The sequence below is a fragment of the Acanthisitta chloris genome, unplaced genomic scaffold (assembly GCF_000695815.1).
Source record: "Acanthisitta chloris isolate BGI_N310 unplaced genomic scaffold, ASM69581v1 scaffold23433, whole genome shotgun sequence".
Classification (NCBI taxonomy): Eukaryota; Metazoa; Chordata; class Aves; order Passeriformes; family Acanthisittidae; genus Acanthisitta; species Acanthisitta chloris.
This window is the reverse complement of record NW_008664591.1, coordinates 34286-58647: the sequence shown is the minus strand read 5'-3', so window position 1 is coordinate 58647 and position 24362 is coordinate 34286. Positions and strand designations below refer to the sequence as shown.

The 24362-nt window shown below is 52.8% G+C and overlaps 1 protein-coding gene across 1 annotated transcript in view; it reads right to left on the bottom strand.

The window, feature by feature from the left end:
• LOC103799133 (probable E3 ubiquitin-protein ligase MID2) overlaps positions 1-24362 on the bottom strand; it is a 60125-nt gene that overhangs the window by 10714 nt on the left and 25049 nt on the right. The window contains 5 exon segments of the mRNA XM_009071433.1: positions 644-787; positions 1777-1904; positions 2346-2494; positions 6736-6843; positions 10846-10941. Coding sequence (XP_009069681.1) covers positions 644-787; positions 1777-1904; positions 2346-2494; positions 6736-6843; positions 10846-10941 — 625 coding nt within the window.

The following is a 24362-nucleotide window of genomic DNA, read 5'->3' as shown; positions in this document are numbered from 1 at the left end:
CTAGGCAAATTTGTGGTGGTGTGGAAAAACAGTTAGGCATGGCAGTGATTTTTCAGGAAAAGTTCCCTGGAAACGTGCCTTAGTGTTGTTGCAGAGGGTTGATAAACCAAGTTAATGATTGGCCACAGAGCAGCCAGAGCTGCCCTGTCTGTATGATTCCAGACCAGGAGATCAGGAGATTCTATTCCAGGAGCTGTGAGATGGATGAGACTTTCCACTGAGGGTCTCATCTCTCCAACACTCCACCGAGCTGGGGCTGTCAAGACCAACTGTGGGGCAGAGCAGCTCAAGGACGGACCCCCATAATGGGGAGGCCTCCCTTGCTCTGATCACAGCCCTTGGTAGATCCTTTGCTCCCGTTTCCCTCCCAGATTTCCAGCCTTTAAACCCAATGATGCTTCCCAAGAACGTTTTCCTTATAAAATCAGTCACAGAATGGTTTGGGTTGGAAGGGACCTTATAAAGCTCACCTCATTCCATCCCCTGCCATGAGCAGAGACACCTTCGACTAGAGCAGGATGCTCCAAGCCCCATCTAACCTGGGCTTGAACACTTCCAGGGATGGGGCAGCCACAGCTTCTCTGGGCAACATGGAGTTCCTTCCCAAAGGGGACTGCGGCCCCTGCAGCGCACAGTGACTTACTGATGAAGTTGGCCTGGCCGGTGAAGATGGTGTACTGGAGCTCATATGAGCTGACGCTGAACTCATCCTCCGAGATCCAGTGCACAGTGATGGTGTCGTGGGAGGCTGTGCAGAGCTCTTCACGGACCGATGGCGGGTTTGGTGCTGTAGGATGGCACAGACCACGGATTTTGGTCAGTCAGGGCTTTCCTTCCTTAAAAACCCAGGGCTTTTCTGCTCCCATAAGGATAAAGATAGGCTCGTGGCGAGAGCAGAGTCTCTTGACACCAACAATGCTCTCATTTTACCTCTCATTGTGATTCCCACTGAACTAAACTTTTTAGTTTAACAAAGCATCCAGGGACCAGGGTGCAGGGTTTTCACTGCTGCTCCATCAGGTCTGACATCCCCACCCTGAAGCAGGCTGAGAACCCACTTCCAAATCCACTATTTCCTAGGACTGGTTGTTGGATAAGTACTTTATCCCGTAACTGATCTGGACACGTGTTTGTGTTAATCTCTCACTGAAAGCTCATCTGCTTCACAATGACAAAATCGGATTTGGATGAGTGAGGATGTCCTCTCCTCTCTGGAGCTTTCATCCCCCCAGTTCTCCAGCACAGCATAGTCCAGCAACTGTCACTGCTCCTGGACCCCCATGGGCAGCATTCAGTCCATGCTGCAGCATCAGGACAGCAGCAAGGGGCCCAGCGAAGTCCTGCCCACCAAGGTTCATAATTTAGCACCAAGAGACTGACAAAAAGGGCAGGAAAAGGGAAATGTTAAAGCATGGAGTGGGTTAGAAGTATAATAACTGGTTAATTTATCATTCCCTCCCTGTAATCATTATGGATCCTTATGTAATCCCTATCCCTCTTGCATTCTTATGGGCATCAGCCTCCTTCCCGGGTGCTGGGTAATTTTTTGGCTTTCTGGACTTTTCCATAGACCCTCCAGGAGCAGCAGAGTGAAACAGCAGGATGGGGATGCATCACTGTCCTGGGGGCAGCATGGCCCCTGCTCTGCCACAACTGACCAGGCATTTGTTACTGGTCAAGCCTTAAAATACATCTGGCAGCCCCTGGTGGGGTGCAGGGAAGAGGTTGAGGGGAAGGTGTGGGTCACAGCAGAGGGGAGTGCGCCTGTGCACTCACCCGTTAGATAATCCAGTCCCTCCAGCAGCTTCTTCTCTCTGGAAAAATCTAAAGCAAAGTTTTCAAAGGCATCATTAAAATTGATATCTGGTATCAGAACTTGCGAGGATGCAGTTGCCATGGCGACCCTGGAAGGAAAGAAAGGACCATCAGTACGCACCAGGGTGCACGCGGCTCCCGACGCCCAGCACGGCAATGGGGGGCAGAGGGGTGTGGGCAGCCTTGCCATGACATTACTTGCTGTCAAGAAACCACCTTGTACCTACGAACCACTGCTCTCACCCAGGAGGGCAGCTCAGCCAGGGGACAGGTTCCCTGAGAGTGGGGTGCACCCCAGCCTGAGCACCCTTTGGATTGCTATTTCCACCACTTCCCCATCCCAGGGAAGACGGTTTGTTCCCACAGCAGGTGTTAGGGACGGGGAACCTGACCCTGGAGTTTATTTGAGGGCAGCACAGTGGGGGATGCAGCATGCCTGGGTAGGGACCTGAGGGAACCAGATCATCCCTGGGCAAGGACCTGCGACCAGAGAACAAGTCCAGTTGTCCTGAGCCCAGGGGCCAGCCCACCTCTCGGCCACATTCCTGGCGGTCTGCAGGAACCGTGCATGGTCGTTCTCTTTCAGGATGTGCTCGGCCTGGTTGATGAGAACCGTGGAGCGCTCGAGGCACTGCCGGCAGTTGGCAACCTGCTGGGCCAACTTCCGCAGCTTCATCACCTGCAGGAGGAGCAGAAGGAGGCAGAGGTGCTCAAAAGCTTGGAAAGCACAGACAGAACCTCCATCCTGAGCCAAGGGCTGCTCACAGCAAGCAAGGAGCAGTGAAACAAGATGGGATGTCCCAAAGACTCTGGGGAGGGAGCACAGCAACACACTTTCCATGTTAAATTTTGCGGGGAGGTGGAAAAGCCCCAGAGAACAGCCTGCGCCTGCTCTGAGGGTGATGGACACAGGAGAGCTATGCATCCTCTTCCCACTCCTCCCATGCAAACACAGTTGTTGGTGACCAAGGTATGAGGGAACCTGCATGTTCTCTCCCTCCCTTCTCCCAGGCTTTGGGAGGACATCAGCTTCTCGCCCCATGTCCCTGCAGCATGATGCTGGGCTGCAGCATCTCCTGATGCTGACTCAGACCCCACTGGGGTGCCCATGCCATGGGTCCCAGTGTGGAGCCACCAGCCCAGAGGCATCTGGACAGTGGGACAGGCAGAGGAGCAGCAGGAAATGTCTCCATGATTTGACTGCCCCACTCCTCCTGGGGAGGCTTGCTAGCCCCTGGGTCGGCAGCCATCTATACCTGGAGGGCTGGCATGCCAGGAGCAGGACCAGGTGAGACAGGTAGTGCTTGTCACACTGCATGACATCTGGTTTGCTGCCACTACTTTTACACGGACTGCACATGTAGCAAGAAGTCACAGGCTCTGACCTGCTGCTGCCTTGATGCTCACATGTTACAGTGACAGCAAACAATGCTGTGAACCCCAAAAAGATCCTGCCAGGACCCCCGAAGCTACCACAGACCCAGTGCACTCCTGCAGAGCCTGGCTTTGCTCCCATGACCCTGGCAGTGTCCCCCAGCTCCCTCGGAGCTTGAGGCCGGGGTCACAGACAGGACCCCAGCAGGGTTCCGGTTGGGAGGGACCCATGAAGCCCCCAGGCCATGAGCAGAGGGCAGGCACAGCTCCTGTGGCTTTTTGAAGAGAGAGCAATTCTCCTACTAGGGCTCAATGAGCTCAGGGATGGTCCGTTTTATGGATTGTTCATTTTATGGCCAGATTTGTCAGAAAACAATTACCAAAAGGAGAATAAGGAAGAGAAATAAGATGCTTTGTTTAGAGGGACAACTCGGGGAGCTCTGGGGCAGCTGCCAGTCACAGGCAGGAAGAGCATGGAGAGCCCTGCTCTTGCCATGGTCACTGCCAGAGCTGCTGGTGTGCCTGGACCAGTTTTCCTCAGGCACAGCCCAGCACCACCTGCAGCCAGCAGCACCAACTCCCAGCACTGATCTCCAGCAAAGCCTCCACGGTGCAGATGCCCTGGCCTGAGTCCAGCCAGGCCGTGCTGTCATACTGGTACCTGCAGTGCCCTGAGCAGGTGACACGGGTGCTGGCACCTGCCAGCTGGATCCATGTCAGGCAGAGGGCTCTCCAGGGCAGTCCAGCTGCCTCCTTCCCTCCTGTTCCTCCTCTTGCACCATTGCTGCCTCCTGGGTGCCTTGCCCATGTCTCCACTGCATCGGTGTCGTGTCCCCATGGGGTGCTGCCCAGGCTCATGGTAGGGGTACCTGAGCCCCCGAGAGCTCATCTCAGAGCTGCACGTGGGCTCCTCATCATCTCATGTCTGGTGGGTTTCCAAAGACACACATCCAGGAAAAGATAATTTTTAGGATTACTAGAACACAAGATCCCTAAAGGCTAGGCATGGTTTCTCCACACCCAGGAGACTAGCAGGTGCCTTTAGGCACAACTGTCCAGTGTCCCTTGCCACATGTACCTCGCTCCCACCCAGGACCATGCACAAACTCCAGGTGCTGCTCTGATCCTTGCCCCTCTTTCACTGCCTGGAGAAGGTGGAGGAGGTCCATCTCCCACAGGAGCCCTGGGATGAAGTGACCAGTTCTTCCCAGGACTACAGTCCAGCATTTCTTCCTCCAGACATCTCTTCTCAGGCCTAGGGGCTGTCACTCTTACCAGTGCCGTGTGCTGCTGTGATCAGGCTGCTCCATGCATCCGTTGGGCCATTTGTCAGGAAAAGCAGCCCAGAACAAATGGAAAACAAAACAGCAATCCAGCAGGAAAGAAAAATTCCTCACCCCACAGCTGGAGTGCTTAAAACCTGTCACAGCCTCCAGAACTTCCTCCTTTTCATTTGGAGCTTTTTAACCTGTCCTGCATTTGTGGCTGAGGCTCCTTGGAAAAGTTACTTCCCCTTCCCACTTGGAAATCACTGCTCAGGTGTTGGAAGCAAGGGAGGACCCTGCCCAGTTCCCCTGCAGCCAGCACAGAGATGTAGAGAGGGAGCTGCAGTGCTGCACATTTGTACCTTTTCATCTCCAGCCTTTTTTCACTGACACAGAGGCTTATTCCAATTCCTGGGTAACTGGATGCCAAACCCAGTTCCCTTCCCAGTATGGCCAGTACCAGCATCCCCACACTCGTCTCCCACTGCTGCAGTGCTGGGTTGGCAGCTCCTGAGTGCTGCTACTGCAGAGGGTTCGGGCACTAATCTGGGCCCCTTGCCTCTACCCAGCTGCCAATTGCAGGAAAACAACATCTTGGAGCTTCCAGCTCCTGCCAAGTACGGCTGGAACTGGACAGCACAGCCAGGAGTTGTCAGGAAAGAGGGTGAGAAGCGCAAGCAGACAGACAGATGGACCGGCAGACGGCACCGTTACATAAAATATGTTCCCTGGAGTGCCTGGGGTAGAAGCAGGATTTCAAAGCTCCCACTGCTGCCAGGGTGTCCTGGAGCCATGCTGGTGGCTCTCTGACATTTGCACGCAGGGGAACCTGCTCCTAAACCTTGCCTGGGAAACATCTGTATTTGGAGCTTGGCTATGGGCACTGGAGTGGGACCCCAATGCACACCCAAGCTTGCTGAGAATGGCAAAGGGCTTGTGCAGGTTTCCGAGGGCACTGCTCAGAGCTACAGCCCAGCCCTCCGGCCTCTCCCCACTGCAGGCATAGAAGGCCAGAAGATGAGGGGCTGATATGTTTGTCTCATATTCATTGAATAGAGATGCTCTGGAGACAACCAAGGGTTGTTGTGGCTGGAAAAGGAGCCATACGGCTCCTGGAGATAAGCACAATATGGCACAGTGCAGGAGTGAGGTGGAGAAGTGAGCATGGACTGTAGGTATGATCAAGACCAAGACCCCTGAAGCCTCAGACTCATTTCCAGAAGAGTCTAGAAGAACAGACTGTGCATGTGAATTGATTTGCATAGCCAGTGAGAAACTTCTCTCCAGGGCAGGGAAAACTTATCTATGAAAAGGTCCCCCCGTGAAGCCTGGGAGGTTCCCCCAGGACCCTGGACACCCCATCAGCTGGATCAACACTGGAACCAGGACTGGTGATGCCTCTTTCTTCCCCTCTCACCCTCTTTAATCCATGTCCCTCTCATTCTCCTCCCTTTTGCCCTGCTCCTTAATCCAAAACCCACCATCATGTGCTTATACCGGGAGGTCAGGGACTAATTTAGACTAATTTCCATGCCAAGTAAAGTATTAGCAATTTACTAATAAAGCTTTGTAAGCTTTTGCAGACCCTCTGACTTTTGTCATTCCTTTTGACCACGAACATCTATGAATCTTGGGTGCTCCCTTCCCCTTTGGGGTGGGACACCACACATGAAAACCACTAGGAAACACCTGGAATCACTGGAGGAAGGGTCCAAATACCCCCACAAAGAAAAGGGTGGGAAGCAGCTCCCCCAGGCTGTGCTGCAATGCAGAATGTGCAGCTTCTGCCCTCTCTACAGCGCTGGGCTCTGGTCCTTCAATATTAATTCCACATTATTCTATTAGGACTGCAGTGGTGAAAAGCCCCGAGGAAGCTGTCTAGAATGATCCAAGAACCTGCACTAAATTGTCACAGCGACCAATGCATTGCTCCTCCTCTGGCCACATCTCGCACATGCCTTGTCCTCTGAGGAGGAGCCCTGGGGCAGCAACAGCGAGGGACACCTGGATTTGGGATGGCAGGAGGGCAGCAGCAGCAAGGGACACCCAGATTATGCACAGCATGATGATGAACCTGTGTGCACTGACGGCTGCCCAAAGCAAATCCTTCACAGCAAGGCAACACATGCTGCTGCAGCCCCTCTGCCTGTGGCTGCAACATCCCAGCATCACCAGCTTCTGGAGTGCTGCACCTGGAGAGGAAGGGCAGGCCATGCAGCACCCACCCCATGGGTGCAGGAGGGGACCCTCAGACTGGGACACATGAGCCATCTCCCCTCACTTTTGTCTCCTTGATCTTGACAGCGATGACCTGCTTGCGCTGGCGGATGATCTCCATCAGCTCATCACACTCCTCCATCAGCTTTGCCTCGTGCATGGCTGTGTTCACCTGGGCAGGAACAGCAACACACAAGTGTTAGGAGGGACACACAACACACTCGCCTGGCTGTGTTCACTGTGGGTCACACACAGAGCATATTGAGGGCACAGGCAGAGGTTCCAGTCCTCTGCCTCCAGGTAAGACAGTAAAACCAGTATCCCTGGGGGGATGGACAGGACAGGATAGAAGCAATGCACTTTATGGAACGGGAATCGAGCCCTACCATTTAATTAAAGTACACTAGAGTACAGAAATCAGTTTTCATTTCATACTCCTAAAACCCTGTGAAACACAGAGCAGGCCAAAGGCAGCCCTGAGTGAACCACATTTTTGCTACAGGATCTTTTTTTAAACCTGGCCAGCAGATTATGCAACACTGGAGTAGGAGACAGCTGATGGCCTGCAAAGAGAGCTCCATGGAGGAAAAACAGCGGAAAATCTTCCCAATCTGCTGCATGTAGCAGTGTGTGTAGGGGGGGGAACGGGCCCAGGATCTGGAGCCAGCAGCAGTCTGCTCTGGCAGTGCTGCCGTGCAGCCTGGCTGTGGTGAGCTGGCAATACCCAGGCCCCTCGAGGCTGCATGACCATGGGGATGGCTGTGACCCCAACTTCCCAGGAGCACCGTCTCTGGACTCCCACTTTCATTTGGTTTCTGGGTCACATGAAGGTGAGAGAGGATGAAGCTGAGGTCTCTGCATGACAAAGGGAGAGAAGGAGAAGTTGGTCCAAGGGACAGAAGGGGAGACTGGGGCCCTGGGTTCATCCCACCAGCCAGGTGCTGACAAGTGTGGTGGTCTCAGAGTTCAGGCCTGGAGCATTCTCCTTCCAGGATGGCTACAGGACAACATAGATCTGCAGTAATTGGTAGTCTAAATCTGAAAACCTGCCCAGACCAAGAAACCTGCCCTCAGCCACACTCATACTCCAGCAGGCCAAAGACAGATGAATTTGCAGAAGCCACTAGAGTCCCTTTTCCAGCTGCCTTCTGCCCAAAAATGAGCATTTTTGATGTGAGGGTCCCCACAAAGGGCCAGCAGAGCATGGAGGGGAGACTGCAGACCAGCACTGCTCTGCTGACAAATCCATGGCTCAAACACACCTGGACACTTGCCAAACCACTCTGCAGGGATGAACCAGTTCCCAGGTAAATGCTGGATTTGGGAATGAAGACTCAGTGGGTGCTATGGCTGTAGGAAAGCTGGGCATGGGGGCAGCTTTAAGGTGTGAGAAGGAAGAGAAAAGATACTTCACTCTTGTCAATGATGGGGGGGAATGTGCTAGGGACAACACAGCCCTGGAATAAACTCAGCCCTGGGAAGAGCTCATCCTGCAGCTCGTGGGGGTGAGGAACAGCATCTCAGCATGCAGCACGACTCACACACAGGCAAACCTCCTCCGCATCCTGGCAGCTTGGAGATGGAGCAGAGGACCCCATCCCAGCTCTGCAACTCTCAACAGGTTTTTGTCTGTGTAGCAGCCATGGTCTTGGGACACCACCAGCTCATACCAAGGCCAGCCCTGCAGCCACCATGGCACAGAGGTCACCACCCCACAGTGCATGTGCAGCGTCAACTACTGGGCCCTGCAACAGGGACAATGGATTGTACCATCTCTATTTTACAAACTCAGCTTCTCCACAGGGTCGTTATCCACTCTCCTTGGTCCACATTTCCATCGCTGCCACAGGATTTGGCCCTTTGTTAGTGCAGGAACAGGACACTCCCCATGCACCAGAGTCAGTTCGATGGGCAACATAGGCTCAGTGGCTTGCAGTGCCCTTCTCCAGGGTGAATCCCTGTCCCTCAGGGTGTTGGTGGCACCATTCTCCAGACATACCACGACACTTACACTGAATGTGACTGATGAGCAGAGTATGTTTCAATCACATGTGTCTGCCTATGTGCCATGTGCACAAATAGCTTGAAAGCAAAATTCCCTGAAATCAGACTGATGGGGGAGCATAGGGGGGCAGAGATATTTTCTGCTTCACACTTTTCTGTCCTCTCTGCGAAGGTGTCTCCAAGGGCCTGGCTGTGCCTTCAGCATGGCTGAGAAATGTTATTTGAACTGTTATTTTAAGCAGAGCAATTGACAAAGCTGAAAACTTCCAAACTATGTGGAAAACGACAGCTTAGAGTTCTCAGACTCCCAAGATCAGACAGAAGTACTAAACGGCTTTCAATTCATCCCAGGTCAGGTCATTAAAATGCTAGAGCTGGATTCAGAGTAGGAGGCTTGGAAGGACATCCAGCCACATCCCTGCTCCATCCCTGATGGAGTCTCAGAGCCACAGTGTGGTCCATCAGAGCAGCAAGGGCTGATTACTGTCACCAGCTCTGCAAAGACGTCCTGGCTCCTTCTCTCCCTGCCAGACACCCTTTGGCTGTCTGTTTTTCCAAAATCACTCCATGTCCACTGAGCCCTGGAGAAGAGGAAGCCCAGGAGAGTCAGCTCTGACAAAGCCATTCCTACTGGGGAGCCAAAAAACCCTCTTCCACTGTGATGCAGAGAGAAGCAGGACAACGCGAGTGACACAGGAGCATCAGTGTGGAAGGCCAGCAGTGCTGCAGAGCCAAGTGGGATTTTTCTGTTCCTTATTTTGGCTGGAAATTCAGAGCATCTCAGCCCTCTCCTCCTCCTTGCACGATGTGACAGTGGCTGCCAGCTGCTGGCAGTACACTTAGCCCTGCTGGCACTCACAGAAAGGGCTTCTGCACTCATTTCCTCTCGCCAGATCATCAGGGCATTATTGAAGGAGCAAAGAACAAAGCACTGACACTGCCTGCAGGAACCGCAGGGGTTTGGAAACACCTTCCCAGCCCCCGAGTCCCAGCTACTCTGGGATGCAGGTGGTGAAGGACAAGCTGTAGCTCCTTGGGCAAGCACATCCCGGGTGCTTCACTGCAGGCAAACAGCTCCGGCCAGCACATGCAGCATCCCTGCATCCCGCTGCAGCATCCCACGACCGCATCCCTACATCCTGCTGCAGCATTCCTACATACTCCTACAGCATCCCTGCATCATCCCCGCATCCCACTGCAACATCCCTGCATCCCACTGCAACATCCACACATCCCACCGCAGCATCCTTGCATCACATCATAGCATCCCAGTGCAGCATTCCCACATCCTTGTGCAGCATGCCCACATTCTGCCAAGCATCCCTGCATCCCTTGGCAGCATCCCCACATCTCTCCACAGCATCCCAGCATTCTGCTGCAGCAACCCTGCATCCTACTGCAGCATCACTACATTCTGACACAGCATCCCCACATCCCGATGCAGCATCACACCACAGCATCCTGCCGCAACATCTGCTCATCCTGCTGCAACATCTCCACATCCCAATGCAGCATCCCTGCATCCTGCAGTCTGCCAGGCCCACAGGGCAGCTTGGGGATGTGTGGGGGAAGCACAGGACTTGCATCCCCCACAAGGACTGGGGTGCCCAAGGGTGAAGCAAACACCCATCATGGTTGTTCGGGCACTGGCAAACTCCCTCTCAATCCACAGCTGTGATCCTGGTGGCAGCCTGGGGTTTTATCCTATGGGAAGACACTGTTTCAAGGAACTGCTGCATGCTTGGTGTCACTCAGCTGAGCCCTGCTTCCATGCTTGGTGTCACCTGGCTGATGAGCCCTGTTTCCATGCTCGGTGTCACCTGGGCTTCCACCTAAAGCACCTGATGACTCCAGCACAGAGCAGCCAGCAGGCTCTCCTGACTGGAGCCAGCCCAGCAGCCTATGTCTCTTCCCAGTAGCTCCCAGTCATGTCACACTGCTTCAGAACCTACAGATCACTGGGAACCATCCCTGCATCCTCCATTGTTTGAGACTAAACTGTCCGAAACAATTCAGCTCCCCCAAGTCCTCAGCAATGCTTCCCGCCACACTCAACTCTGCTCCCAGGGTAGCCCCCAGGAAAGGACTCTGGAGTGATCCATACATCCCATCCCTTGAGCTGGGAGCTGCCCTGGGCACCTCCCCTAGGCCTCCAAGGGCCCTCACCCACCTCCACTTGCTGGCAGATCTGGATCAGCTTAGCCATCTGGTTTTCCAGTTCACTGTTGCGTTTAACCAGGTTGGTGAGATTTGTCTCCAGGGTTTGCTGTGGGTCCAGAAATGGAAGAAAGATAAAACACAAAGATCAGCAAAGCCAGAGTGTTCTGGGTGCCCCCCCCAGCAACCAAGACCCTCCACGACCCAGCACACCGTCTGACGGAGTGACACTGGAATAACTTTGGGGACAGGCTCTGGGGCTCCTTAGCAGCTCCTGCCCACACTGGTGGAAGGGGAACCACCAAGCCTGACACCGCGGGTGTCACCAGCTGGAGGGGACAGCATGGGTGTCTGCCCTTTGCCACTCCTTTGGAGAGCAAATTTTGGCTATTGTCATCAACACTTTTTTTCTGCACAGGGTGAGGGAGACACCTCCTCTGCCAACCACCTCAGCCTGAGCAATGTCAGCACAGGCAGGGAGAGCTGAGCTGTCCCGTGCTGCCCTTCCTCGTCCCCAGTCATGCCGCCCTTTGCTTGCCGGCGCAGATCTCAGCCAGCAGATCCTGGACAGTGGATCACGGACAGTGGATGGTAGCCAGCGGATCTCAGCCAGTGGATCACAGCCAGTGGACCATGGACAGAGGATTGTGGCCAGCAGATCCTGACCAGAGATCATGACCAGTGGATCATGGCCAGCAGATCTCAGCCAGCAGATCCCAACCTGATCCCCAGGGCCTGATCTGCTGCCTGCAGGCTGCAATATTCCCAGAGCAGAAGAGGATCCAGTGGAGCATAGAGACAGAGCCCGTTTGAGAGAATATCAATATCTGTGGCCACATGGGGGATGTGCAGTTTGTGGGTGTCAGTAATTCCGGGAACACAGCATTGCTGGAACTGCATGCTCCGCTAATGGGAATGTTTTATAACAAAGCACTTGCTACCTGTTGCAGCGCTTGTCGGGAAATGATATCCTATTAATATTTTAAACTCCAGGGCTGGAAGAGGATCCCTGAGGTGGTTCATTCATCCTTGGGTAGGAACTGCAGTCCGAGGCTTTCATCCGACTCCAGCAGACCCATAAACATGGCCCCTCTCCACACACACGGGTAATTGGGGGCTACTGAGCCAGGAGAACTTGAATCACAGGCACAGAACACAGGCAGAGCACTCATTCCTGTAAAACCACTGGCTCCTAAAATACTCGTTTGCAACCCTGCAAATTGCTGGCCAAGGGCGGGTGAGGCAGAACACAGGAACAGGCTGGAGAAATGGAGTAAAACCCAGGGAGCCTTCATTACATGGGAAAGGCTTCGCAGAGCAGGACTGTATGGATAATGGAAAAGCCAGCTGCTCGTGGCCCCCCCCAGCCCAATATTATAAACATCATTTCACTACAGCATTGAACATTTCACTTGCTAATTACCTCCCTCATCACCAGCTCGGCTGCGCTGAGGTCCCAGCTTTGAACTAGCACTGATCTGCTTTAATGTTCTGGGGTGTGATGAAGGGCAGGGAGGGGGAGCTGGGGGTACAGCTTTGAAGCACACAAGCCCAAACTTCATTTGCAGCATCCCAAGTTTTCCAGGGGACAGCATCACTCCTCCCATCCATAAAAACATACAAATCCTGCCCCTCAGCACCAATCCCTTCGTCACGCATCCACTCCCGCTGTGGCGAGCTGAGGCAATCAGTGGTGCTTTACTGGTGTCAGCAATGGTTTCACAGCCCCTTGCTGCTCCTCCAGCACCTCACTGATCCCACAGCCCCTCACTGCACCCCCCAGCCCCTCACTGCCAACCTCTGCGCATCCCAGAAAAGCAGATGGAACGTTTTCATCTGTTTGATATGCTGAAACAAATAAAACAGGCTAGAAGCCTGGATCACACCAGCTGGTTATTTTGTAGGTGTATATAAATTACAGCAATTATAGGGGTTGGGTTTTAATTGCTTTATAAAACGCTCGTCATTTCCCCAAACCTCCATCTTCTGGCCTGAAATACAAATCAGTGATTTCTCTACAACTGTGGAAAGAAGTGAGAAAAGGTGATAAAAACAGAACACCACCACGTCCTTGAGCAGGAGTCACTGGTGCTCCACGGGGTGAAGGGACCAGGTCACCTGGGGACTGTGGGACTAGAGCGGGGAGCACCTGGACACAGACACCATGGGACAGAGGCTGAACTTCCCCCACCCCAAGGGTCAAGGACCTGTGGGATCAAATCCCCCCACAGCTCTGACAAAGCATCTCAACACCTGCACCTCTTTACCTGCTGGTGACCAGATACCTTCTCCAAATACCAAACAAGCAGTTGGACTAAACATGGATTTCTCTGTTTCTGTTTGCAGATGGCACCAAGGTTGAGGGCTCAAGACAACTTCAGGAACTACAAATACGAGGTGATCTCCTGGTCCCTGTGTTTCTTCAAACACAACTTTGCCCTCACCTGGCTGCAGTCATGCTCCATGGCCAGTCCCCAGCCCATCCACCAGACTGGAAGCTGTCCACTCTGGGAAATGCTGTCAGTCTTGTTGCCTTAACCAGCTGTGAGATGGGAGTAGAGTAGGCTCTGATCCCCAAGAGGAGAGCAAGGGACAGGGTCCCCACATGCAACACAAACCTATTGATTGAGTGGGTCTGAGTCCCCAGGGGTTCAGTCCTCATGAGCTGCAAGTCTCCTCCAAGCAGCAGGAACCCCTGGGTGTGGGATGGGAAGCACCCTGGAGCTGGGAAAGCCCTAGGGACAGGAGTGCAGGGGGTGTGAGTGGTGTTGTGGGGCTCAAGCTGCTGCTGCTATGCCCCGGTGCTGCTCTGAGGGGCGCGGGGCTCAGCCCAGCACAGCAGCAAGAGGGTGTCCTTTGGCTCTGCCTTATCACAGACAGGCTTTCCACATGTAGACCGCCAAAACTGAAGAGTGTTAATTCCAGTGATTTATTCAGGGCTTTTCTCATTGCCCCTGTTCATCTACCATCATTTCTAATCACAGAGGTGGGTCCTTGCCCTGATGTCCCTGTGCACCACAAACACAAACCACATGTGTGTCTACAAACCCACATGCAGGCACACATGCACCAAGTCAAACCCACTCTGAAATGCCCCCACACATGTCAAACCAGCAGGAAAATGGGTCCTCAGTAAGCTACCACCATTCACCAGCCTCACCTGGACTGGGCAGGGGATGGGCACCTGCAGCAGCCAGCTGGGATCACTGCTGGGCTGAGACACACAGTCAAGCCCTCGGGGTTGCCGATGGGCTGCCGAGACCTTCTCCATGGTGGCACCACACAGACCAGGCTCCTCTCAGTGGCCACAGCAGGTCTGGAGCCTGGCACTCCTCCTGTGTTGGCAGATGCTCCCGCTCCCACCTCCTCTTCCCACATGCTGGACAGAGGGCTGAGCACATGGCTACCCACCACCAACACTGAGAGGGACACATCCCTCTGAGGTGATTCAAACTGAAAGGGAAAATTTAGCCTAGCTATATGGAAGAAGGTGTTGAGGCACTGGCACAGGTCGCCCAGGGGAGCTGTGGTTGCCCCATCCTTTAGGTGTTCAAGGCCAGGTTGGATGGGGCTTGGAGCAGCCTGGTCTAATGGAAGGTATCCCTGCCCTTGGCAGGGGGTGGAAGAAGATGAGCTTAAAGGTTCCTTCTGACCCAAACCATTTTGTGATTCCATAATTCCATGTTTAGAATCAATTCCCAGCACCAAGAAAAAAACTGTGGGGGAAAATAGGCAAAGCCAGTCAGCTTTGCTAGAGGAATGTCCCCTGACAATGGGACAAGTGACAGAGAGATAGGACTGAGCTGCCACATGTGACACTAATGCATTTTAAGTCACTTTGGAGCAAAACAGACTGAGTAAGACCTGAAATCTCTGCCAGTGTTCAGGGCTGGCATCGCCCCACCAGCAGAGCTGACCTAGAAACCGAGCGACTCACCATGGTGTGGGGCCGGCAGTGACTCTAATGGTACTGAAGAGCCCACAGCCAGAGCCTGAGACAGGCAAAGAGGTGCTGCCAGTGATCCCCTGGCATGGAGGGGATGGAGACTGAGGGGATGCACTCGACCAACACACCAGGATGCACTTGAGCGTGCACTGACATCCCCCCATTTCCCCTGCCCAGTCAAAGCCATAAAGAGCAGCTCCAAATCCATCCATTGGGTTTAATCCCTGATGATTTATCAGATTTAAACCCTGACCGGCTCTTTCTATGTTCACCTTTGCTTGGGAAGTGGCTCTGGAGCGAAGGTCTCTGTGAAGAGTGGGCCTGGGGATGTGGGTAACATGGGGTGGGTGTGTCACAGCCAGGGCTCCCTGCCACATCCATCACGAGCTCTGTGATGGGAGTCATCCATGCTACCCCAGCACACAGTGCTCCAGCAATGTCCTCAGTCCCCAGCCTGGGGTCCCGGGGATCCCCAGCCCATCCCCTTCACCCCACGCACAGCAAGCATGGGGTTATCTCAGCCTGGCAACACCTGGGGCTAAGTACTGCTCTCAGTGAGGTAAATCCACCATTTCAGTGGCCATACTCCAATTTGTAATGGGATGAAAAGAAAGCAAGGAACTGTCCGGAGCCCAGAGGAGCAGCTGTGCTGGGCTGAGCAGGGACAGGGGGGCAGAGGGGAGCGGGTGGGATCCATGATCCTCCACACAGCGTTCCAGTGCGGGCTGCATCAGCACTTACTGTGCCTAGTGTCTCCTTGGGAATTCAAATTGAAGAGAGAAAAATAAAAGCAGAAAAACATGAGTAAACAGAGCAAGCTGACTGTGGGATTTGCAGCCGTTGCTGCCTAATCAGCACATACTGGATTTGCGTCTTGTCGGCTCTTCTGGAGCATCTTCTTGGCTGAGCTGACCATCACTACGTGAACTCAGCTGTTTTTTGGGGAGCAAACCCCTTGTCTGTCCCACAACATGAGTGAAAAGCACACTCTGGGTCTGTCATGCAGCCTCTCCATGCCAGGTGGGTGTCACTTGTACCCCCACTCACGTGGTGCCCATTATTAGCACCACACACTCCCAGCACTCCAGCAATTAATTACTGGATGATCTCAAAAGCAGCCTTATGAGCAGCGGAACCTGGGTAGAAATCTGCTGAGCCTGTACCACAGCTGGTGTGTCCCTGCGGCAGGCACGGGGCTGCAGGGACCTGGGGATGGTGACCCCAAAGCATCGCGGCCAGAGCTGCTGCTGCTATTTCCCAGTCTGCTGCCCCCATCTGTGCCCTGCAGCAGAGGGAGAGTCAAGGGCAGACCTCAGCGTGGTCCACATGCCCCAGGTCCCATGCTGCACCTTCACCACGAGCCATCACAACCTCTGGGTGACATGAGCCCCTGACTGGACATGATATGACAAGTCTGCAACACATGTACACACGAACAGTCACCCAAGTCACAGTGCAACTGCAGAGCACTAGCAGCCAAGTGCTTCATTAGGGCAAGAGATTTGATGACAAAGACTCATGGAATTAATAACAAAGATGTGATGGTAGCAGCTAGTCCTCCCCTGGGATATGCCTAGGGACCAGAGTAAACAAGAGGAGCAGCCAGGGCCTCTCTGCATACTCTGGCAGGGTGTCCCACTGCACTGTCACTAGCCCATGGCCACTAACCACACCTCAGTGGTGAGGGGCTGCTCAGTCAGGGAGTGGGGCAGCCACCCTCACAGCAATGGGAACAGCTTGTTTATCTGCCTCAGGAAATTCCTCTCCTCCCGCTGCTTCGGACAGGCTCTGGGTTTTGGCAGGATGGGAGGGAGGATGGGAATGGTACTGGCATGGCTTGCAAGGAGGGCAAGTGTGCACATCCTCACACACCACAGGAACACAATCAGAGCACATCCTCAAGCATAGCAGAGACCTCAGCTTCTCCTGACACACACATGCACTCACACAGAGCTCCTGCCTTCCTGAAGGACATCTGTTTCTTTAACAAAAAAAATGAGTGACAGAAATGACTGCAGGTAAAACTTGCTGCCTGTCGATGGAGCAACCCAGGCTCCTGCCTGCCTCCTCTCTGTGCCTCACTCTTCAGCCTTTGTTCCCCAGGAATGTGACCAAATGTTCTTGCTCCTACAAACAACCTGAGTGCCACTAATTCTCCTGTAAATCAAAGCTGTCCTGCACAGTTCCAAGGAGGAAAAATCACATGAACTAGTTTAATGCTGTCGTTTCTCCAAAGCTGCTGATTAGTTGCAGACTTGGTCTGAGCATCGTTTTGGCAAGGTTTGCGTCTGGCTGCCTGGTGCTCCTGTCCCTTCACTACTTAACAGCAACAGGGGCTTTGCTTCCGAAAATATCCCTTCAGGCAAAATCCTGTAAGAGCCCAAACACCTGCAAGTCCTGGGCACAGGCCATCCTCCTCACAGCAGGGAGAAGAGGAATGGCTGGCGGTGGTGGAGAACCTCTGCTGCTGGAGTTGGGCCGCACAAGCGTGTCTCCCACAGAACGAGCTGTTCCCTGGCAAGCTGTGCTAGGCTGTTTTCCTGGGTAAGATGAGAAAAAGGACAAGAACAAGGCAGCTGACACCCTCCCTGTTATCCAGTGACCAAACCTTCTCCTAAGTCACAAGTCAGCACAAGGGGGAAGCCCAGCAAGGCAAAGCACATCCCTGCAGCTCCTGGGCTTGCCTGTGCCTTGTCCTGGGAGCTGAAGGGGAAAATCAGAAGCTGCCTGAAGGTGAGCTCACTTCCATTTAAGCAGTGGTTGGTTCCCTTCATTCCCATGACAGGGCCCAGCAGCTTTTGGGTGGTCTCTCTCTTGAGTCCTTCATCACCAACCAAGACATCTTGGAACATATCTTGGCACCTGCTTACAGGCCATGGAGAGATAGGACGTGGAAATTCCCCCCCCAGACTGCAGCCTCTCTCACTGTCAAAGGGCACACGTGAGGCACATGGCTGCAGGAGCACCACAGCATCCCTCCCAGCTCTCTGGCTAGGATATCTCCTGTGGGACAGCAACATGGCAAGGGGTCTCACAGGACATCCAGCAGCCTAAGGAGTATGTCTTACTTTGACCTGCTCCCATAGCAAGCCCTGCACTACCTGCTGCCTCGATGGCTATGATGGGCAAAGGGTGCCAGTGACATTCAGCTATGCAAGGCAGCTGTTTGATCCGGGCTAGTCCGCCAGATTCTCCAACGCCCACCAGAATCATTGAATCCCAGAACAGTTCGAGTTGGAAGGGTCTTTAAAGATCATCCAGTTGCAACTCCTGCCATGGGCACGGACACCTTCCACTAGACCAGGTTGCTCCAAGCCCCATCCAACCTGGCCTTGAACACTTCCAGGGATGCGGCAGGCACAGCTTCTCTGAGCAACAAAGGTTCATCATGGCAGGAACGCGTACGGCTGATTTAGGCCCTTCAGTCTTTACATACTTTAATCTTTCTAAAGCAATTCTTCTCCTCTTGGGTATTATCCTAGTTTTCTGTATCATCTCAGCAGTGTTGAAAATTGTTTAAATATTTTATTAAATTCATCCTGACTGTGACAAGCCAGTTTTCACTCCTGAAGTCATCTAACCATGATCTGCTTGTCTGAGCTGTCCTAGTTAAACACTCCTAAGATTTTACTCCTCAGTTCAGGCCATGTGTTTTTCAGCTTAAAAGAATGCGATTTTAAGACATCTTATTAAATGTGCTACATTTGATATAAAAATTCCCAAACTACAGAAAGCTCTGAGCTTATTTGTGCATCTTCAGCTACTTTCATTTATTACTTAAAAAAGACAGCATGAAAGGGAAAGATTTCCACTGCTCCAAGCAATGCCTTCTTCCAGGATTTTTCCTCTCCTGAGTAATTCCCAGTTCCTTCCAAACCAAGAAGTCTAGAGGGGTAATTTCCTGTTGCTCTGCTGTAGGCACCACTGCAAGAGGTGGAAGAGCTGAGGACCAACCTCCCCGTCTTCCCATCTCTAAGCCCACCATGGTGATGGTGAGCAAAAGAGGCTGGTGCTGGCAGCAGCCCCGAAGTCTCTACCTGCTATCGCCCCCCAATGCCAGCCCCAAAAATCCCTAGGGCTTATCTTGGGAGAAACTCTGGAAGCAGCTCTGCTGTCCCCATGGGAGCCAAGCATCACTCGCATCCCTTCTTCCCTAAGAAATCCCTCGTCAGAAAAGCAAGCCATTACTAACGATTGTGTTTGATTCTGCCACAGTGACAAAACCATAAAAATTGAGAAGAGAGGACAAAAAAAGAAAGAAGACACTGCAGATGTCCACCTGCTCCTTCCAGCCTTCTGTCCTCTCAGCTTTCTGTCTCTTCTGTGCTGCAAAATGAACTCATTTATCACCTTTTTTGGTCATTGTGGCCTCAGTGATGATGCCCAAAGCCCGCCCTGCACAGGAGGATTGCTCTGTGAATGTTGCAAGGGAACAATCTCCTTCCACCTCTCAGGGGTCCTGCTGCAGGTCCTGTGTCATGCTGGACGATCCATGTGCCATGATCTTTCCTGAGATCCTCAGTGTCCTAAAAGTACCCATGTGAACAAATTCCTGATGCAGGCCCTGCCAGATCTCCTGGGGTCAGCAAGACCTCTGTGGGTGGAAGGTTCTCACAGTCCCATGCTCAGAGAGCTCTGCCAGCAGCACCTCGTGAGTCTGACAGGGGAGGAGCCCACGTAAGCCCCAGGGCAAGGTCAGGCAGCAGTCGCACACAACCTTGGAAAGGCAGAGATTCCAAAGGACAGGCACAACCCACAAACTGTAACACAAATCAACAACCTCAGACATGGGGAAGGATTAGAAATCAGAACGCGCCAAGTGCCTGGAGGAGCCATTGGAAGGCAGAGGGATAACCAGAGGACAAATCCAACAACACAGCTCAAGGATAGATCAGACCATGAGGAAACACACCCTGAGAGCCCCTCTGTTCTGTAGCTGAGGACGGACTGTCAGGCACGAGGCAGCACCCTGGCACTGCTGGCTTTGAAGCCAAAGTGAACAAAATCTCTTCAATAAAAGACAGACAACACTTCGTTCCATAAATATGTATATCCTTGTGAAAGATCCGACCAGTGGAAGGAAGATGAACCCTTTGAAGGAATTCTATGAATACATGGTAGGCAAAGAATACCACAAAAATGGTCCTTTAAAGAGGGGAGGGAAGGGAAGGGAAGGGAAGGGAAGGGAAGGGAAGGGAAGGGAAGGGAAGGGAAGGGAAGGGAAGGGAAGGGAAGGGAAGGGAAGGGAAGGGAAGGGAAGGGAAGGGAAGGGAAGGGAAGGGAAGGGAAGGGAAGGGAAGGGAAGGGAAGGGAAGGGAAGGGAAGGGAAGGGAAGGGAAGGGAAGGGAAGGGAAGGGAAGGGAAGGGAAGGGAAGGGAAGGGAAGGGAAGGGAAGGGAAGGGAAGGGAAGGGAAGGGAAGGGAAGGGAAGGGAAAGGAAGGGAAGATGAGACCAACTCCAGCGAACACAAGTCTCCAAGGATGCATCAATGACACTACTCTTGCTGCAGGTAATGGTCTGGCTGTGACAGGCCCTTCAAAATACTTCTATGGTTGTGTGACTCTCAGGCAGAGATGCGACTTCCAGGAAAAGAAGCCTGACACATACTGATCTGAGGTACATGGGAGCATCAGAATAGCAGGAGACTCAGTGTCACTGACAATTACTAAAGGCAGAAGAGGATAAACTATCTAAAAGAGCATCAACAAACATTTTTTCCGTTACAGTTTCCTCACCTTTCACTCCCCACCCTCTGAGGCTCTCCATGTGATTCACAGCCAGGGAAGCTTTGTTCGGCAAAACCTCATGACACGTGACATGTCCCCAGGAGCCATAGGACCAACCTGTGGGCACCTGCAACACCTGGCTGAGGGCACGGCTTGGGTTCCACAGGGTCCGACAGCCTTTCCAAGCAGTGATACCATCTGATGAGCACAAACACCCATCTGAGGAGCACAAACACCTGTCTGAGGCTGCTAAAAGAAATCTGGGATTTGGCACGTCATTTACGCAAATTCCTACTTGCACTTAATAAACAACCAAGCGTCTGTGGCAGAAATGAAGAGATGGAATTCAATGGGAATGCACTGAACAGGGAGTTTAGTGCTAGAGAGAAACTCATGGAAGATTCATACATTCCCAAGGAACAGCTGGTTCTATTCAGCATCAAAAAAAGCTGCTTTGTGATTTTCACCAGATAATGGGTTTATCAAAGATTCACTAATCACTTCATTCAATTCCTATCTCACTTCCTATTTTACCTCCCAAACCAAATTAGCAAAATTCAAGCGAAAAGTAAGGAAGAATCCTGAAGAAGGGACCTGGTCCCCCACTTCTCATGGCCTGGACTGCATGTCAATATTGAGACCTGGCTGCTCCCAAACTGAGTGGGAAATGCATAAAGTGATTGTGAAGTAGAATCCACACCTAAACATCAGGGAGAAATGGTTTGAACTACAAATAGAAAATTAGCTGGAGAGTGAAGGTAAAGCTCCTGCATTTCAAATTATGGCAGGAAACATATGGAATTCTGCAGAGATCAGCCAGACCCAGCACCAGAGGTCAGTGACAAGTGGTGGGGGAGACATCAAGCCAAGGGAAGCCTGACTTGTATAGTGAGCATGACCCAGCACTCAGCTTTACTGAGCCAAAACACTGCAGAACACAGTTTTAAACTAAAATATTAATTGGCAATAAATGCATAAATTATATCTGCAAATGGCTTGTCCTCCAGCCTGACTGTTCGTCCCACCCTGGGTGTGTGTTTGCTGTCTCATCCTCCTCATGCTTCCACTGCCTCCATCACCATCTCACCTGTACCTGCCATGGCACCAGCATCTACCTCCTGTCCCTATGGATTATTTCTGCCAGTTCCTCCATCCAGGCACTGGGAACCAGTAGAGCTTGAAATCAGATGGTCCATGCTGGAAGGGTTGAGAGCTGGAGGACGACAGGGAGTGAGGGCTGAGGAGGAGGAGGCTGCACTGGGTGATGATGACCAAGGAAGGGGAGAGACCAACCAGTGGGAAGAACTCAGTGAGAAATCCAAAGGGAAGGAAACCTTTCTGCCTGCACCCATCTCTGGGGCTGCAACACCCACTTCTGGGGCCGCTATACCCATCTCTGCAGCTGTAATTCTCATCTCAGGGCTGCAACACCCATCCTCAGGGCTCCGATACCCATTTCAGGGCTGCAACACCCATCTCTGGGGCTGTGATATCCATCCCACTGCTGAGGTGCATCCCTCTCCAGGGGACCAGGGCTCAGCATCTCTGAGCTTGGCAGCCAGAAGCAGCAGAACCACCTGATCAAGGGAGCCCCCTCCCAGAACCTCCCCAGCAGGGCACAGGGCAAGTGAATCATTGCCAAGGCTCCTGAAATATTCATTCCCCCGGCCCCCCTTTTTCACACCCTTCCACTCTCACACCCTGTCAGGGTCTCCTGCTGGAGAGAGGGCACTGAGACGGCTGCCAACCACTGATAACAGAATACAGAGCCTGCACTCCTGTGCCTTCCCTCTCCCAGCGTGCCCTGAAAACTCAGCTCCCAGCTCTGAGGATCAAACAAACCGATCAAACGCTCCAGCAGCTGGTTTTTAATTCCCTGTTGATCCAATTCCTGCACGCACTCAGGAGCCTTTTTTAGTCCTTCCCCCGTCTCTGTAACAGCAGCTGGAGGAGACGGAGACATGGGAAAACGAGCCGAGGAAAGAACAGCAGGTGGGAGAATGTCAGGAATCACACACGTCTCTTCACCCATTCCATACTGAAGGATTTATCTCAGTTTAAAACCTTTTCCAGGAGCTGGATGGGAGGGTAGTGTGGATGGGCTGGTCCCAGGCAGATGTGTACGTGGGACCTGGCCTTCAGGTCCTTGTCACCCAGGGGAAGATGTCCACTTGCAGGGGACAGAAATCCCACCATTTCCCCAGGGGATCTCCTGGCATGTGACTTCCCAAGAGGTAAAGCCACAGGAGAGGTGCCCAGGGCAAGGAAAAAGATCAGAAGGTTCGCAGGGTCTTGCAATGAGCCCTGGAGGGACCTCAGGGGCTTGTGCCTGCCTCAGCCCTTAAAGCCAAGTTCCTTAAACTCCAGCTGTACTTCTCCTCAAATTTGAAATATTTAAGCTCTTGGCAGGGAGAGAAGGAGAAGAAAAAGACCAGAGAAATGTCTGCAGACACCAGAGCAAAGATCTACTTGCTTTATTTTGGGGACAGGATCTTCCAAGAGCTTCCTTCTTTTTGAGGGAAAGCCTGATGGACAGGAGACTGCCAAAATGGGGAAGATTTCCCAGAGAAATGTCCCTAAGAAAGCTGCACCACTTGGTGGCATCACTGTCAAAAGTTTGGGCACATGGGGACAGTTTGCTAATGGGGATCGCAGCGATTAGGAGCATCAAATTATCCTCCGCAGTACACAACAAACAACGCTAATGTTGGGATAATGTCAGGCAGAATCACACTGGATTGGAACAGCGCTGATAGCACATGTTAAGCAGACATATAATTAGCACTGTGGCGCCTCGATAATATTAATAACACTGCTAATTAGACTGATATAAATAGCAAGATTAATTGTCAGAAAACATCAGTGTCAGGGTCTGAAAGGCAGCCCCAAACCTTCCCACTTTTTGTCAGCGCTTGGGCACCGGGGCCATAAGAAATACCACCTGGCACCGACGGCACCTGGCAGCTCCTGGTGGCACCCGGTGGCACTCAGTGGCTCCCAGTCCTGATGGAGAGAGCTGGCGTGGGGCAGGCACCAGCAGCAGGAGGGCAAAATCCAGCACCAAGCAGTACAAAGTCCTTCTGATACAGAAGCTGCCTGAACATTGCAAGGACAGCCGGGATGATCCTGAAGTGTGTCCCTGTGCAGCCCTGGTGGGTTTGTTTGCTCTGGATTGACAATGGAACAGCCTGTCTGAAGGAAAAACCAGCTACTTTCCCTTCTAATACCCTGAAGACGGATGAAGGCGGTGCTGGAAGCCATTGAGGAAAACATTCTTCCATTGAGCTCATGGGAGCAAGAAGATCCCCTGAGGCTGGTATAAAAACCCACATCCCAGAGCTGGGAAAGGCAGGACAGGGATGAATGGGGACAATTAAGCACAACGTGACCCTTGGGAGACATCTCCTATCATTCATAGTGGTCTTCTGTCATGGGGCTGCTGCATTCAGTGAGGGGCTGGGAGGGAGCACCACCAGGGACCGGCTATGGGGTGACACCCAGGGTCTCCCCTTCTCACCTCTCCTGGCAGAAGAACAAATTTGGATAGAAAAACTACGATTAGCTAGGCAGAAAGGGTGGGTCCCTTCCAACTCCGGATATTCTGCAATTCTATGAAGTGTAAAGCCCATGGAGGCAGCTGCTGCCTAAACAACCTCCTCCCAAACTCCTGCCTCCTGTGGGACGTGCCTGTGCTGAAACAACTTTTCCACCTTCCCAGCACCAGCGTGTGAGAGCCGCAGGGGGCACATTCACCCCCACATTCTGCCGGGCCATCCCACACTTCTTGGGGAACCTGTCCTGAGTTTCTCCCTGTCTTGCTCTGAGCCACGCCGAGGGGAGTGGGAGCTGCTCGGCTGG